This window comes from Ornithodoros turicata, chromosome 2 (genome assembly GCF_037126465.1).
Source record: "Ornithodoros turicata isolate Travis chromosome 2, ASM3712646v1, whole genome shotgun sequence".
Classification (NCBI taxonomy): Eukaryota; Metazoa; Arthropoda; class Arachnida; order Ixodida; family Argasidae; genus Ornithodoros; species Ornithodoros turicata.
In genome coordinates this window covers 62,307,074-62,324,138 of record NC_088202.1, presented here as the reverse complement: position 1 = coordinate 62,324,138, position 17,065 = coordinate 62,307,074, and the positions used below count along the sequence as shown (strand labels likewise).

Below are 17,065 nucleotides of genomic sequence, written 5' to 3'. Positions count from 1 at the left end.
ATATAGTTATAAAAATCAATACTAGGACTGACGTATACGTGATGGGAAGGAGTAAACTATGTCGAAGTAGATGCACAGAGAAATGATAATCGGTCGCGAAGACGGCCCATGCCAAGAAATGCTTCCTGGTTTTGCCATGTAAATGCCTTATCATTGTTGAAATGAAGTTTCGCGAACAAAGGAGCGTCAACTGATTTCACACCTGTTTCAACCCTTAAGTGCTGTTGTGTTTATTGCAAAGCCAACGGCACATCACGGCCCACAACGCCATGGACCACTTTATTTGATACATCTTTCACATGATGCAATGCAAACTGATTACTGTTGGGACCATTATCTCCAACCGGTTAAAACAGGTTAGGAAAGGAAATGCTCACACGTTTACGACGTGCACTTATTTGCTGCAGCAAACTCTGTTATCCGCTTCATCATTGCCTCCTCTGGGCTTGGCTGTCTTGCTCTCTTCCTCTTCCTCTCCACGACCTTCTTCATTATCTCAGACACAGAAATCCATATTGAGGTGGCATCAATGACATAAGCGTAGCTGCAAGCAAATAGGAAGTATGAACTTCTTGATGGAAGAGATCGATTGAATCCTGGAGATCCTATAGAAATATCGCACGGTGTGCAGTGCCTGACACATAGTTCTAACACAAAGAAAAGTGGATTTGTGCGTCGTTGAGTCCGCGGAGTAAATATGGAAAAGCAGGAGTTCGGGCTCTATAGGGAGGCACTTGCTCCCTGTACGTCACATATAGGGTTGTCAACCGGGATATCCGGAATCCCGAAATCCCGGAATCCCAGCCAAATTTTGACGTCCCGAAGTCCCGGAATTTCTTCCGGAAAATCTCGGGATTTCGTGAGAGCAATTATGACAGGAAAATCAAACACCTGTAGGCCATCAGACACAGACTATCTCCTTCGTAAGGACTGAGCCGTAGCGAGGTAAGTTTGCGCCCAGGACAGGGTAAATCTGAAGCGCCCCCCTCTCCCACAACCGTCAGAAGCCCCGTAAAAAACGAAATGAAGACGCATATTTGCACTGCCCAGATCGTAAATTCAAATTTTCTTCGTTCCCGCTTTATCCTGCCCAACCGACCTGCCAGGGCCTGCCGTTGGGCGCCCTCTCTAGCGAGGGCGCCCGGGGTGGCTGCCCCTCTCGCAAGCCGTCTCTACGGCTCTGCGCAAGGCAATGGCACTTTTTATGACTGCAGGTAGTACAGGACCGCTGCCTACACGTGCATGCAGATATTTGCTGACTGTCGTTTCATCTAGCGCAGAACCTGAACGGACCTTCAGTTCGGCAGCCAGTATTGGCGCAAAAAATCGTTCCGGACTCTGGGGGACACCACCCTCCGCGCTCTGTGCTTTCTCAGGTCGCGTGTTAATCATTGTACAATGTGATAAGCACGCAGCGACTTTGTTGTAGATCGTTAATCTTTCGTTTCTTTCCATTCTCCCCCCCCCCTTTTTGTTGTTGCTGCTGTTCTCCATTGAAGTGCAATGTTACACCGTTTGAGGAATTACTTGAAGTGTAGCGGGATTCGCCATCTTTTCACATGCAACAGTGAAATGCAGATGAATAAAAGAGGAGCGGCATTATCATAGCAGAAAAAAATAATAATAATAAAAAATAAAATAAAATGTAACCATTTCGCCGCCACTATTTTACCAATGTGGTTACATTGCGAATTTTCCAACGCTTTCCTTCAGGAAAAGGTAGAATTGACAAAGTGCACATGAACTGCGCAAAACACGCCAATAAAGTCACTTGAGGTAAATGGACTTGGAAGGAGAGCCCTGCACGGCCCGCGGGTGACCCACCCGTTGTTGCAGGTGGCGGGTCTAGGTTTTCAGTGTGTCTAGGTTTCGATGCATTTTACCGAAGCACTATTAGAAAGTACATCGAATTGCTCAATTTCTTGCACGTCTGTACTGCAATCGCTCAAAATGTGACGTAAAACATCGCTGATAAGGGAACAAGCATTCATATCGTTAGGGTGCAACAGCGCCTGTGTGTCCTTCTTTGTCCATGTCGCGTTTCGAATCATTATGCCTCAAGTCACAAACCAACACGCATTCGCACCTTTCTGTCCCCTGCGCTGATGTCGTACAAGAAACCATGCACACAGACACATCTAATCATCAGGCACAGACCAAGGAGTTTTACTCGTCAACGTTCATCGCGCTGCGGGTATAGGTCGGGGTGCGGGTGAGCTTTTGGAATAAAATATGCGAGCAGCGGGAGGATGCGGGTCTCAATTTGTGACGGGACGCGGGTTGCGTGTCGTACGCGGATTTGAACCTGCGTGTACGGGTCGGATGCGGGTTAGATAATTCTGACCCGCGCAGGACTATACTTGGAAGCACCGTTTGAACTCGTCACAATCCCGAAATCCCGTCCCGGGATCCCGGGATTGGCAGCAAAAAATCCCGAAAGCCCAGGACTGCAAAAATGTCTCGGGATTGATAACCCTAGTCACATATTATATGTCCAATATTACAACCCTAGCCAAATTATACCATGTCCTGAACCTTATCTGTGCGCTATATTATCGAGGGACCTACCCGTGTGTCACGTGCAGTTTCCAAGCTTGCTGTATTTTGGCCTGCCGTTGGGATCGCCAGAACCGTTCTCATCATTTGTGTGCATTTACAGGGTCAGGGGGATAACTTGTTAATGAACTATGGACGATTGTAACCCAACTCTTCTTTGTTCGGGAAAATAATCAAACCCTGGCCCCTGTGGGTAATGTGAACAAGTTTCCATCTTTTGTTCGATTGAAACTAGTTTTAGTGGAAACATGCATCCGGGAATAGCGCACTTCGACATCCTAACCAAGGAAAAACCTTGCTCGCATTAGTTTCACAAGCGACTTATTAGAATTTTCAATACACACACAAGTTGACCCACAGGACCGCACATTTTTAGCAGGTAATCGCTCTTTATTTCGCAATCTTAATAAGTTATAAGTAAGTAATAATAATAATAATACTCATTGTTTATTCGCCTTTACTTTGGTATTTATCCAAAATACAGCAGGACCACCCAAGCCGAAACGCTTGCGAAACTGGGCCTGTGGCAGTCAACGGCTTTCGAGATATGTGATATATTTGTAGGATTCACTTTATGATACAATAACGTATCGAGCACATTTCGTAGTCATTAATTCAGTGTTATACATTAGTACCAATAACACGGCTGACGCAATCAGCGCTTATATTTTAGCTTTGAGCGAACCAGAGAAAACTCAAAAGAATACTGATTAAGAACGCATCGAGCCTAACACACTCTGCGTCAAAACCAGCATTTCGTAATAGAAAAGTATAGACAAGCTGAAAAGTTTCTTTACGGGTAGCCTGCGCCGGGAGTTTGAAGTAGCACAGAAGTCATTTTTAACACACTGTTTTCTTCCTATAAAACTGTTAAGTAGGCCAGTGAGATGCACCATGCAAAGTAATTCACACAACGCAGTCATAATTATCGCAGAAATTGAATTGAAAGAACACCGCAAAACACGACCGTGCGCGACGGTGGTGAAGAGCAGTACCAGCCTGTGATCTGCCTGGAACCTCGCACTGACGCTATAAGGAGAACGCTCGTTGATTGGTCTAGAGATATGTTGTCTGCTACTCCGCTGTCGTCTGCTACTCGGCTGTTCGGGGTTCTGAAAAAGCCTTTGTCCTGGCTCGGTAATGATTCGGCCGCTCCTTCTATCCCCAATTCTCCGGGAGAACTGACAAAACTGGTTTACGGCGGCAAAGGGACAAGGCGCTGACCCCCACTGACCGCCGAACCAGAACGCGTTCTCCTTACCGTCATCGGTGACGTGGCATCATACCTTCTCATCCTCGTTATAATTGGAGTGGCGAGTTAAGGGTGAACGCGCGGAGCCATGTTTATGTGAGTTTTTTTCTGGGAGACGAATTGCACACATCAAAACCTTTCGCCCTATTTGGTAAAATGACACACACACTTTCATCAGACGTCTTAATCTGAATTTTCTTTGGATGGCCCTCTGTAATCCTTTAACGGGTGATACCCAAAAGTGCTCAAGTACGCGGTTCAACACTTAATACGGTTAACCAACAGTAATGCTAGCGGGAACGGTAATACGTCAGTACGATAGTACGTCAGAAGAACGAAATGATACGACACAGGAAGTTATCAAATCCAAGCTCAGCAATGTGATGTCACCCGTTTGAAAGAAACATGACAATTGGCTTGTCATCGCTTCGGAACCGTTATTGTGAACGCTTCCAAACTAATAAAACTCGCTAGTTAAGGTGCTCACTAGTTTGCAATGGTATCAAAATGGTATAACATGCATGAATCCTTCATCGCTCCACATCGAACCCTTTAAATGACATGGTATTTATGATTGTTCACAGAAGAACGGCCTGTGTTCGGAATATCTGCGGCTCTAGTCTCCATGGTCTTCCACTAGCATTTCCTGACCGACTTGCTAGATTTTCTATGTTTCTTCATACTAACTATATAGGGTACGTCACGTAAGACTGACCAGAATTTTATTAAATTATCAAATTCGAGATTTGTTTTCTTTCGGAAAAGTCCTTGAATATATCTATTACCAGTGGGGCCTACTGAAAAATGGTGGGGTATCAGTACAGCTGCCAACTGTCTTTCATAATTAGTCCTCATGACTAGTGTAAATAGTTTGACCGAGCAATTGCAAAGCTGTGGAGTACAACATTGGGGAGTCTAGTCCGCTAGAATCGAATCCGCAGAGCTTTTCTGTGCCCCTGTAAAATAATATTACTAGAAAATCCACAATTTCCGGGCGGTGCGCGGTCCCGGCTGCTGCCGCCTTTCCTATCGCTGTCTCGCAGTCGCCCTTTCTCCACGGGCAGCAGGCTGTTCCTCAGTCTGGTGCACCCCCGCTTTCTAGCGTTATCGTACTTATCGAGGGCCCAATCAGTGATTTTATCTTCGCTATCTGCGTGATTTTAGAAGTTATGGATTGGTAGTCTTATTGCGTGACATTTCTCAAATGAAATTGGGAACTGTGTCTCTCCTTTCTTTCTTTTTTTTTGGGGGGGGGGGTTTGAACATATCAAACCAGATAATAAGGGGAACAAAATCAAAGGGGTAGATAACGTAGGCTGATCAATGGCATCACTATTCCCCCTCACACTCACTCCTGGGGACAAAGTGGGGTGTTCCACGCCTCGAGGTACTGAGGAACACACACACGAGACTGCCGGTGACGTCACGCATATGGTACAGAAGGGTAGGAGAGGGAACCATCAGAAGTTTTGGTTTCCTTTTGAGCTTCCCAGCTCTTTTGGCAACAAACGAGTGCCCGACTGCCAAACCAACTTTATTTCTCATTTTGGAAGAATGTGTCGAAGTTATTTATAAGGCCGTTATAATAGTTTCGGATTGTCTCGGAGAATTCGTTTAAGCGCGTTCGTGTCTGCATTAAACGTTCAGCCGAATTTGGGACTTAATCTGTATGTGTTGTTACCGTCCCTAGTAACGAGGTTTCGTCATGAATTCTAGCAACAAGCTCGCACGCTATGCAATATCGCCAGTTGGTTCATCCTGGAGGCGATGCGTGCTTTTTTCTGAGCGCCTGATGTCCTTGCATTATTTGATTTTTTATCTAACATTGTTCGGTTATTGTATTTTGATCGCTTCACATTGATGGAAAACGATTAAAAACAAACACACACAAAAAAAAAGAAAAAAAAGAAGAGGAAAACATTGATGAAAGAGCCGTACAAGAAGTTTGTACAGAAGCAGGGCTACTTACATTGTGACTATCATTTTAGAATAAGATTGGCGTAAATTGCAGTTCTGCAGTTTCAGTTCTGCATCCACAAGAGAAGCTATCGACCTCTATTCGGTATTACTAGTGTCGGTATTGCTAGTAATCGCAGCAAAGATGCATTCAATAGACGCACTGATGGATTAATCTCATATGCCAGTGTTTCAATTATCCCTTTTGTATAGTTATTTTACGGCTCTATCTAAACTATCCCTTGGGTTAAAGTTCTTGTCAGGTATTCCGACTCATTCGCAACGACTTAAAAACTCGCGACAAAATAACAAACAATTCGATGAAACGGCTTCCGCTGAAACATCAATTTTTTATGAAACCTACTTCGATTAAATGTGAATTTCTGGGTGAAATGAACCGGGGCCCCAATCTTGAACTTTCACACAGCGATCGTTATCGTTATATTTAAAGGTCAGCTCCGGAGGAAACTCACTGCCACAGATTACAACAAAAACTCGCAGGCACAAAGGTTGATGCCTACTGAATGTACTTCCAAAATAGTTTGGGCGAATACCCTGTATTTACTGCGAAATCTGTTTTTTGGTTTGCCGTCCGATCGTCCGCTTGAACAGCTGACGTCACGCTCAGCTTTCGCTTTGGCTCCTCTTGGCTTGTTTGCTGGCTCGCAGTTTCGCAATCGCCAGCAATCACCACTCGTCATTCGTCAGGCTAAAAGCGAAATCGAGAGTAGTACGGGCACCTTTCTCCGCGCCTTAATTTGATCATCTTTTTACTCCGGCTAGTCAGTACACACAACCTCATCTACGTTGTCACTTTGTGAGAGATGCAGCGTGAGTGAATTGTGACAATGCCGTGCTTCTCGCAGTACGAGCAGGTACGCTACTAAGAAAGATGTTTCGTGCCAGGTTCCCAGTTGATATTGTGCGTGATTGAGTGGTACGAAACCAGTGGTTGAGTGCTCTGAACTTATCAAGGCAACTGCCGTGTGTGCTCGAAGCATTTTGCATCAGAATGTTACGATGTCGTTCCCCTGACGGCCGATTTGGACTGCAAAAGCCGCTGGAAAGTGATGCGGCACCTGCCTCGTTCGACAACAACGAAGAGGAGAGGATTGCACCAAAGGACGAAAGTTGCGGGTAAGTGTCCGCACAAACTTGCACTATGGCTTGTACACAATGTAAACATGTGAACGACAAATATTAGACTGCTAAGTCCCATAATCCGCGGTTGTATGTAAAACTACGCAGTTTCTCAGAGAAGCTGGTTGAGAAATTACATCAGTTTGGAGAAGTCTGAGCTTGGGCACAGGGAAGCCAAAACAGTCACAGCAGCTGAAATCAGCAACAACTTAGGAGTTCCTGTTTTGAGACGCTCTGTGTCTGTCTGGACATCTGTATACCACACTCAGCCTTTTCCCAACCATGGAACTACCCCATATCCTGCATACATGGTAGCATATTGTTGTTCCTCTTTAAAAGCCGGGCTGTGTCTGTGAGTGCTGTGTATTCAAGTTGTAATGTAAAGTTATTACGTGCCAAAAATTCCATTCTGTCCTACTAATAAAGTCCATACTAATGAAGTTGACTCCAGCAACTGAGTACCTTGACCAGCAAGGGATGACGATCAGCATGCTCGTCACAGATTAGCAGAAATAGGTGAAGTCATGAGAAAGACTCTTCTATCTGTGAATCATCGTTTTGACACATGGCACATTGCAAGAGGGCCACATTTGCTTTGTAGCACACCGTCATAACACATATGTAGGCTGTCCATTGGTTGAACAACATATTTCCTATTAGCAGGGGTATAGCTGGGGGCAAGCTATGCTGTCAACATTGTTGATCACATTTTGTAGCTCTTAAATATGTAGATGCTTTTTTGCTTTTCCTAACAATATTAGCCTTAACAGGTATAATTATAATTTCTGCTTCTCCTTGCTCAGGAAACAGGTACATACAGCAGCACTGGTGAAGCGACGTCTGGTGCTACAATAATGGTGCCACAGTATCGTGAACATGCACATGTGTGCGCACATGGACAAGCAATGATAATGGAAACCTGGTTCCGGTAAAATGGCTCATGATACTCTGGCATGTCATGAATATTAGGATCATAACGTTGCTTCACATATTCATGAGCATCAAAGTCACCATGCAAGATGTGCACATCAAGACATTGGGAAGCTGCTTTGGCCCCACGAAGGTGATTTACAGTATTTCAAGCTAGCAGTGATTACTAAGCAATTGTTTTTTTTTTCCTTTTTTTTCTTACAAACAAACAAACAAACAAACAACAAGCAATTGTCCTGCATTCCTCACTTACAGGAACTGGAACATTCGAAGCGTTGTAGGGGATAGTGGGTGTACTTCCCATTCTGAAAGACATCCCGCCATTGTGTGCACTAAAAGTTGCCTCGTCTCAGTGCTGTTACTCGGTCACGTATCTAAGTATGTCATGGTAAATAGGTCATGTATCACACCACCGCTTCCACCTTATTTGTGTGCCACATATTGTATGTACGCATAAGGAATGTGTGTGAGAAAACTACTGAAACAGATAATTGCGTTGCTTCTTTACTGCTAATAATGCTAATTTTCATGTCAGGGTACGTCCAGGGACTTTCTGGTGCTCTGCTCGATCTCTGTGGACGATGGCTGTTCATGAGCCCCCGAACAGAAGGAAGAGACTACACAAGGGGGGCTCACCGCAAGCGTTACAGTGAATGAGTCAATACAACGCTAACAGCTCTGCAAGGCATTATATGCAAGTCGACAGCAGAAGGGCTTCAGTGAACGTCTACAAACAGTCTCGTACCTAGTCTCTAAGAACAGTCTCTGTTCGAAATATCGGCGGCTTCTGTCCTGTGGCAACTCCCCTCAACTGCACCTGTATTCTGTCCATCTTGCAGTGTACTTGTTTACCTGTTGCGAGGGATTATGGGGTTTTAAGATCTCTGCGTATTCAATAAAATTATGGTCTATTCAATGTTACGTGTAAAATGACAGTATCTGTGGAATGTGTGGAGATCTGCATTGATTCAAGAAGTAACTCGGCTCCTGAAACCAGCATGCAGATCCAGATGTAATATTGGTGTAGATGACATATGGAAGCAACTCATCATCTTCATATCTTTTTTTTTAGTGGTTGATTAATGTGATGGCTCATGGCTGCACTGCACTAGTAGACCAGCCGAAATAAGATGCAAGCTATCCCTGATAATTACACTTGCACGGTGTCCTTGTACTGTGCAATGTATTTTTTGTTTTCGTTTATTTTTTCCTTCCTTTCTTTTTCTGTTCAGCTCTCATAAGCCACGTATGCCCTCATGTAAGTATCTTGTTCTCGTATCTGGTGCTTGCTCTCTCGACAGCGTAAAATTTCGGCAAATACGTTCATCGCGAATCTACACTAAGGTTGTCATTCAAGCCCAGTTCTTACGTACGTACCTGCAGTGTGTATACGATAACATGGCGTTGCCAAACACAACTCGTTCACCCGGTATAATGCCAAGAAATGTGATTACTGCTCCTGTAACGTCAAACGCCAGGTATTCGAGAGTGAGAAAGATATGCGCAAGTGATGCAGCAGTGGTGAGCCGTAACTATGAGAGAGTGAAGTCTTTAATTAAGCAATGAATTGACTTACTTTATCAAAGACACCTACAATGCGAATAAAAATATCTTTCGTATTAATCGTAGCACAGTTCCGTTGACGACATACGTGACGTTCATTGCGTTCTTAGCCAGTTTGCCGCTGGCCGGAACGCGACAGCATAATTATACGAATTCTAACTGCACAAATGGTATCAACAGCGTGTTTTGGGATTGGCAGATCATCCGAAATATAAAAAATCGATGCGATCAAGAAGCCTACGTCGATCGAGCAGACGCTCCCTGCCATCATCGCTTGTTTACATTCCCGTATGCTCCGTAGAGAGGGAGGGAAGTCTTGAAGAACACTGATATCACTTAGGTCGGCGATATAGACCGCGTGAACAGCTGCCGTCATGAAAATGGCGGCCCCCATGTCTGTTTCGAAATGGTTAATTTACGATTATTTAAAATATGGGGCTCTTTTGTGGAAATGAAGGGTGGTTTCAGATACCGTTCGATACGGGCTTCCAGAATATTGTTACAGTTTCAAGAAGTTAAGGTATCTCCGGAGTTGACCTTTAAGTTCGCGCGCTCCAAAGGCGCTTCGATAGGCTCGCGCGAGAGCTTGTGGCGAATCACGGGCCGACAACGGCAAACCCTTTCACCACCACCACCACCACCACGGGTCGAAGTGATGCATTTAACGTGCTGGCCATGACACGTCGATACTGGGAGGTACCCGGGTTTGAATCCCGGTGCCGGCTGTGCTGTCTGGAGTTTTTACTGGGTTTTCCTCAGACGCTTTCAGATATATGTCGGCACGGTTTCCATAGAAGTCGGCCCAGGAGGCACGTTCCCCCAGGTCGTCAGTCGTGACGTTCCCACCTCTGAGGCTGAAAACGGCGAGCCCTATCGCCATCACCACCACCATTTAATGCACATTATGGGATAACAACAAGTTGAAGATCGGGCTGCAGAACCGTCGAGGAAGACGCTCTGCACTCTGCTCTGCTCTCCGACAGTGCAGAGCTCGACCACCAGCTGAAGCTCTGGCCAGAATTCACCAGATTATTTCTGGTATCAAGTGTCTAAGAAATTTAAAATACGTGGATATGCACTTTTCATGCGATGCGGAAGTTGCTTATCTCAAGACCATCCAAAAAATGATGTTCAAAGATGTCTTCTTTTGCTATGATCATCATCATTGTAACCATCATCATTCATTGCAGATAAGCGGGTGAAATACACAAACAGTCAGTGGCCTCTACTTAATGGTTCAGGTGGGGAAGACCTTGAACGTTGTCAGCGCGTTACTGAATTTTGACATTGAGAGGCAGTAACTTCGTTGCAGTATCAAATCAACAGAAAAATATTTCCTTCCTCCTTGAACCGCAGTGGATGTCTGACTAACGACAAGCTCCCCGTGCTTGTTTTTCGTGTGTTAAGGTAATGGGTACATAAACACCTAAGGGTAGCATGCGTACCTGTCATTTTCCTGTATGTGAGATTCTTTCCCCAGGAATATATATTCGTCGTTCACAGAGATACTTGTATCCGTGCATCGGTCCAGCATCCTGACGGTACGAACGTTACCTCCTGTGCCTTCCTTGGTTTCTGAACCTGCAAGCATTTTCATTGTAAGCATTGTCTTCACCACAGAACAAATTGTGCTTGATTACTTCCGGCAGAGCACTAAACACGTGTGCAGAAGCGCGACAGATATTTTCTCAATAACGTCGTCGCATCCCCTTGAACATTTGCTATTAACTGCAGGATACGCTCGCCTTTGCGTTGGTCACGGTAACTGTCAGTATTGGTCGCTGTCCTTGTAGTTATCCCGCAACGGTGCACCTATGGTACCTCTCGTGCAGAGCTGATGATTGTCAATTGCTGGCTTCGAAGTGCGTGCTGGTATACATCGGAGGCGATTAACAATTACAGAGCTTACAACTATGTAGCTGTTCTCTTCCCTAAGGTCTACAGGTCCAGACAAATGTTCTCGAAATACGCGTAGCGGAGTACTCTTCCTTCAGTCCACCCCTCTGACCGAGTGACAGACAGGACGCGCTTCAGCCCGCCGCTAGGGTATCGCGCTGAAGATGAGGTATGCTGCTTCTGTGTTCTGTAAAATTTTGTATACACCTATACATAAGAACAGATACTTTACGTACCGTAAACTTCGTAGGTAATATAATACAGCCTATTTTTGTGGCGTTCATCAAAGTTAGTCAAACATGACCAAACAAAAACGAAACAAACAAAATAATCATGCCTTTTGCCGTTTGCAGGGCCTGTTTTTCGAACCACCCCGACTTCCCCGGCTACATTACATGTGGCTCGGAAACTATGGGACGTGCCATAGATTCACGACACCCGCACCAGCGGCGCCGGGTGACAGCATTTGATAACAGAAATGACTCTCGGTAGTTTGTTGGAAAAGTATATTGTGCAACATAAACGAGCTCATTGGTCCTGCGCATCATCGTCATCAGGTTGAGCTGCTGGATCACCTTCGCTCGCGAGCTCATGCTCCCCGAGCTTCTTCCTGAAGCCATTAAACTCCACTGTCAACCCATCCCGTTTCTGCCTAACAGTTTCGTAGAGGTGCGTTTTCATCCTTTGCGCCTCAGTGGCCCTTTCACCGTCCGTATGAGTCGCTCCCACCAACTTCTCCACCAGGGAGCATCCCTTACAAAAATAAGTTTAGCCAGTCTATTGACATCCTTTGGACGTCCTATTTCCTGAATAGACTTCCTTTGGACTATTGAATATACAACCTGTCTATTTCAAGTCTATAGACATCTTTTGGACTATCGTGTACCCTTTCTTTGGCCTGTCAATGTGAGATTGGCACCAACAGTCTATAGACAACCTGCAATGGAAAGGAAACATATATCTGCCATTGCCTGTCTATTGACTTTCTATAGACTGACGATAGACGGGCCACTGGTCGACATTCCCCTTCTACCATCATCATATGCCCCCTATTCGGATTCATGAACTGTAATAAGTTGAATCCGAACCTGGAATTCTGCTGAGATCCTGTTCTATGTTTATTACCTGTCTTGAGAATCAATACGTGGCCATCACTGGTACACGTCTAGGATCATTGAGGATAACCCTTAGTGCCATCTGCAATAGCTTAACAAGTGCAAGGACGTAGCAAGAACGCGGTGTGCGGTGTGCTCGCACCTTCTGTGGTGCAATCGTTCCGTTTCCTTTTTTTTGGGGGGGGGGGGAAGGTAGCAGAATTCACTTGCGCGAATTCAACCTCCCTTTGTTATTTAACCAACCAACAACAACAACAACAACGTAGCACGTGCAGTTAGAAGGGCATATGCAACACCGCCACTCCTTCGTAGCAGAAAAGAGATATCTTTAATTACCGAAATTCACACCGGCTCACAACAATTAAAAACAGTGAATTAAAATTGACCACAGGTGACTATAAAGAACTTAATATCTCGCCCTAAGGATAAGACGATACAAGGGGACGAACGTGGGGTTATATATAAAATAAGCTGCAACGATTGTCCAGAGGTTTACGTTGGGGAGACAGGTAGGAAAACAAAAACGAGAATGAAAGAGCACAAAAGGGATATGAAATACAATACTAGTAAGCAGACAGAGCTCTGTGATCATGTTTTGAAAACAGGGCACCAGGTGAACTTAGAAAAACCGGCAATCTTGGCACATGAAAAACGTTGGGGGGTACGTAAACAATTGGAATCCTGGTTTATCAAGAAGATAGATAACACCATGAACAGGCATCCCGGCCCGTTACCCGAATGCTACACCCCCTTGATGTATAAAAGAGCGGGGAAGACCACCTAGACCGCATTCTGATGATAGAATCCGGATGGATTCCGAAACGTCAATTTTAATTCACTGTTTTTAATTGTTGTGAGCCGGTGTGAATTTCGGTAATTAAAGATGTATGTTCCCGGCCTTTGGTCCATCTTTAAAAGAGATATCAGATATTGCTTGACTTTCGAGCTTCTGCAAATTCGAGTGCCCTGCTTGCCTCTGACGAGTCAGAATGAAAGGTGAGGTGTTCCAGCTTAACTCGATTATGCATTCAGCTAACACCGAAGTGAGGAATTGCTTGGAGTAGTAACTCAACACCAAGATAAGGCTTGCGTTTGTAACTGCTTTCGGTCTGAGACGTTCAGTAGGTCTATTGAAAGTCAAACGTGTGCAGTGCGTAATTTGCCATGCAGGTTCACATTGATGCAGGTAGCCATCTCACTGCACAAGTTTGACTTTCAATGGACCTACTGAATGTCTCAAACCGGAGGCAGTTACAAACACAGGCGTTATCTTGGTGGTGAGTTAATACTCCAAGCTATTCCTTACTTCGGTCTTGGATGGATGCGTGCGTAATCGAATTAAGCAGGGATACTTCACCCGAAATGGCAGAGTGGGCCTGTTGGTACATGACTGAATTAAAACCGGAGCACGAAACACGGACAAGAACAAACAGACGACACTTGCTTCACTACCAACATATTTTTTCATGGCAGCAATCCTTAAATAGGAGTTGCCGAGGAGAAAGGAGGAAACCAAACAAGTAATTTTCCTTGTCCTACAAATTCTTCACGTGTCAGTGCCACAGACGGCTCGCTGACACAATCACCTTTGCCCAATCTCTCGATTAAAAAGGCTTCAAACAATTCCCTTTCAGTTTTTGTTTTGAACCTACCCTTTATCTGTGTTTTTGTAAAATCGGGTATGCAACCACACTTCATTACATGCACCCCAAGTGTACCACTAGCTGTGCCTTTGGTGTTGTAGTCTTGCTCTTTAAGACGTTGATTGATACATCTTCCCGATTGTCCTATATACACATTTTTACACGATAAGGGAATTTCATACACCACCGAAGAGTCACATTTTACATACTGGTTCTTGCAATTCACATCACACGGCTGCAATGGTTTTGCATTGGTCAGTGAAATCAATGATGACAACTTGTGCAATGAACTGAAAACTACTGGTACGCCGAACCTGCTTGCCATTTTTTTCATATGGAATTCAAATGGAAACAATTTTTTTGAAGGAAAACTTGAACACTAATCGAAGTGTTATGTCAATCGATGTAAAGGACCTCTATTATTCTATTCCTACAAGTCCCTTAATGGAATGTGTTGAGGACTGTATTCAAGACAATGGCATTATCCAGTTCCAGAATGAATGCGGTTTTAGCATCCAGGACTTGTTGTATTTGCTGGATTTATACCTACACTAACTAAAAGTGAAGGTTGGACGACAAAGTGTGTACTCAAAAGTCAGGTATATGCATAGGGTCCTACTTAGCCCCGTTATTGTCGGATATTTTCTTGGGATGTGTAGACAATGAAATGTTTGATCTTTTACAAACGTCGGGAGTCAGAAAGGTGTTTAGGTTTGTCGACGATTATCTTTTATTTATTGAGGGTCAAGTTGATGAACAGACGATTTTAAATGTGTTTTCGACTCATGCTAAAGGGTCAGAGTTCACCCACGAATTATCGGAAAATGGGAAGCTGCAGTTCCTTGATTTACATTTGATTCAGGGAACTAGCCACTTATGTTGGCAATATAAACAGAGGTCCCAAAAACCCTAAATGCCATTTTGTTCGAACCATTCGAAAACCGTAAAGAATGGAATAGGCATATCCTGCATCAGAAAAGCTTTAATGAAATCATGCCTTCACCAGATCCAGGAAAGTGTTTTAATCCAGGTGTCCCGCTTGACTGAGGCTGGGTTTCCTCATCATGTGATAGCTTCAACATTGCTTAGGCTACAAAAAGAGGTGAAAGGTGCTAAAAAAGACCGGAATAGGCCCTCAGAACGACCCGTAGTTGTGCCATATATACACAAAACATCTCACCATATGAAAAAAATGGCAAGCAGGTTCGGCGTACCAGTAGTTTTCAGTTCATTGCCCAAGTTGTCATCATTGATTTCAATGATCAATGCAAAACCATTGCAGCTGTGTGATGTGAATCACAAGAACCAGTATGTAAAATGCGACTCTTCGGTGGTGTATGAAATTCCCTTATCGTGTAAAAAAGTGTATATAGGACAATCGGGAAGATGTATCAATCAACGTCTTAAAGAGCATGACTACAACACCAAAAGCACAGCTAGTTGTACACTTGGGGTGCATGTAATGAAGTGTGGTTGCACACCCGATTTTACAAAAACACAGATAAAGGGTAGATTCAAAACAAAAACTGAAAGGGAATTGTTTGAAGCCTTTTTAATTGAGAGATTGTGCAAAGGTGATTGTGTCAGCGAGCCGTCTGTGGCACTGACACGTGAAGTATTTAAGTATCTAGAAGGCAGATGTAGGACATGAAAACTGACTTGTTGATAGTGGACCAAGTGTCGTCTGTGTGCTCTTGTCCGTGTTTCGTGCTCCCGGTTTTAAATTCAGATACTTCACCCTTCATTCTGATTCAGAGGCAAGCATGACATTCAAATTTGCGGAAGCTCGCAAGAACAGCAATATATGGTATCTGTTTTCTCTTAGGAAGGAGATGCCAATGCTACGTGCTGAGAGGTGGACGTCCTGAGAGTACTAAAATTAAGCAATTGCGAATGGCACTAATAACCACGATAACCCTAGATTTGTGCCAATGATGACCACGTACTGCTTGTCAGCATAGGTTAAAAAACATCAATACACATTCACACAACAGGAACTCAACAGAATTCCAGATTCGGATTCAACATATTACAGTTCATGAATCCGAATTGGGTGAATATAATGATGATAGAAAGGCAATCGTGGATTAGTGGCCAGTCTATTGTCAGTCTATGGAAAGTCAATGGACAGGCGCAATGGTAGTTGATCATTTCCTTTCTATATAGCAGGTTGTCTATAGACCGTTGCTGCCGGTCTCCCACTGACTGTCTATGGAAAGGAAAAAGGGGGTGTCCAAAGGTGGTCTATGGGAAGGCAATGGACCGTCTATAGCTTGTGGGGGCGCTAGTGGTTAACCGACATTGTAGCCCCAGTAGGGGCGCTGGCTGTACTGGTACGCCGGTATTTAAGGGGGTGGGCTTGATGCTGGAGAGGTGTGTGTTCTTTGGGAGCGTGGCCTGCAACATGGCAGGGAATAAATCAGGTCTGTTGTGAGTAAACCTCCTTTTTGTGGTTCTTCCCATGCGCGGTTGATGCGAGCGAGTCTGGGGTTCCGGTCGTGGTGAACGAAGGTTCCCACAATTTGGCGCCCAACGTGGGGCCTTCCCCGTTTTCTGCTAATACGAGTATGAGTGCTTGTTTGTAATTTTGTGATTTAGCTCTTTTTTTTTTGGAAGCGGGAAGGAGCTTCGCGCTCTTGCTTCCGTAGCGGTGTGCTAATTTTGCACGGTGCACTAGAGTCACCGCTGGTCGTATTTTCCGTTGCTTTTTTGTATTTTCAGTCTTTTCGAGACGGAAGCAGCCTTGTGCTGTTGTCTCGGGGGGCAGTTGGCTCATCCTGCTTGGTGCAGCGGAGTCGCCCCGTTATCTTATCCAAATTCTAGTGTTTTCACTAGCCTCGTTACTCGTGTTGGCAGAATGTACGGGTTACGCCCAGTATTCCGGAGCCCTCTCGTTCGGTCACCAGCATGGGAGCCACGGTATGTTGGGTTTCTTCCGGCTTTTTACCTAATTAGGATTTGGCTTGTTTTTGGAAATTGTTAGGTTTGAATTGTTTCTAGACCTACTGTTGCAA

At 44.6% G+C, this 17,065-nt stretch overlaps 1 protein-coding gene across 3 annotated transcripts in view; it reads right to left on the bottom strand.

Moving 5' to 3' along the window:
* Nucleotides 1–247: 247 nt before the first annotated feature.
* The window catches only part of LOC135385487 (complement C3-like), a 290,804-nt gene continuing 273,986 nt past the window's right edge, over nucleotides 248–17,065 (bottom strand). For all 3 annotated transcript variants that reach the window (XM_064614824.1, XM_064614823.1, XM_064614825.1), the window contains 2 exons: nucleotides 10,843–10,978; nucleotides 248–544 (listed from right to left, as the gene is read on the bottom strand). In XM_064614824.1, coding sequence (XP_064470894.1) covers nucleotides 382–544; nucleotides 10,843–10,978 — 299 coding nt within the window. In that variant the 3' untranslated portion in view covers nucleotides 248–381. The remainder of the gene's footprint in view (nucleotides 545–10,842; nucleotides 10,979–17,065) is intronic.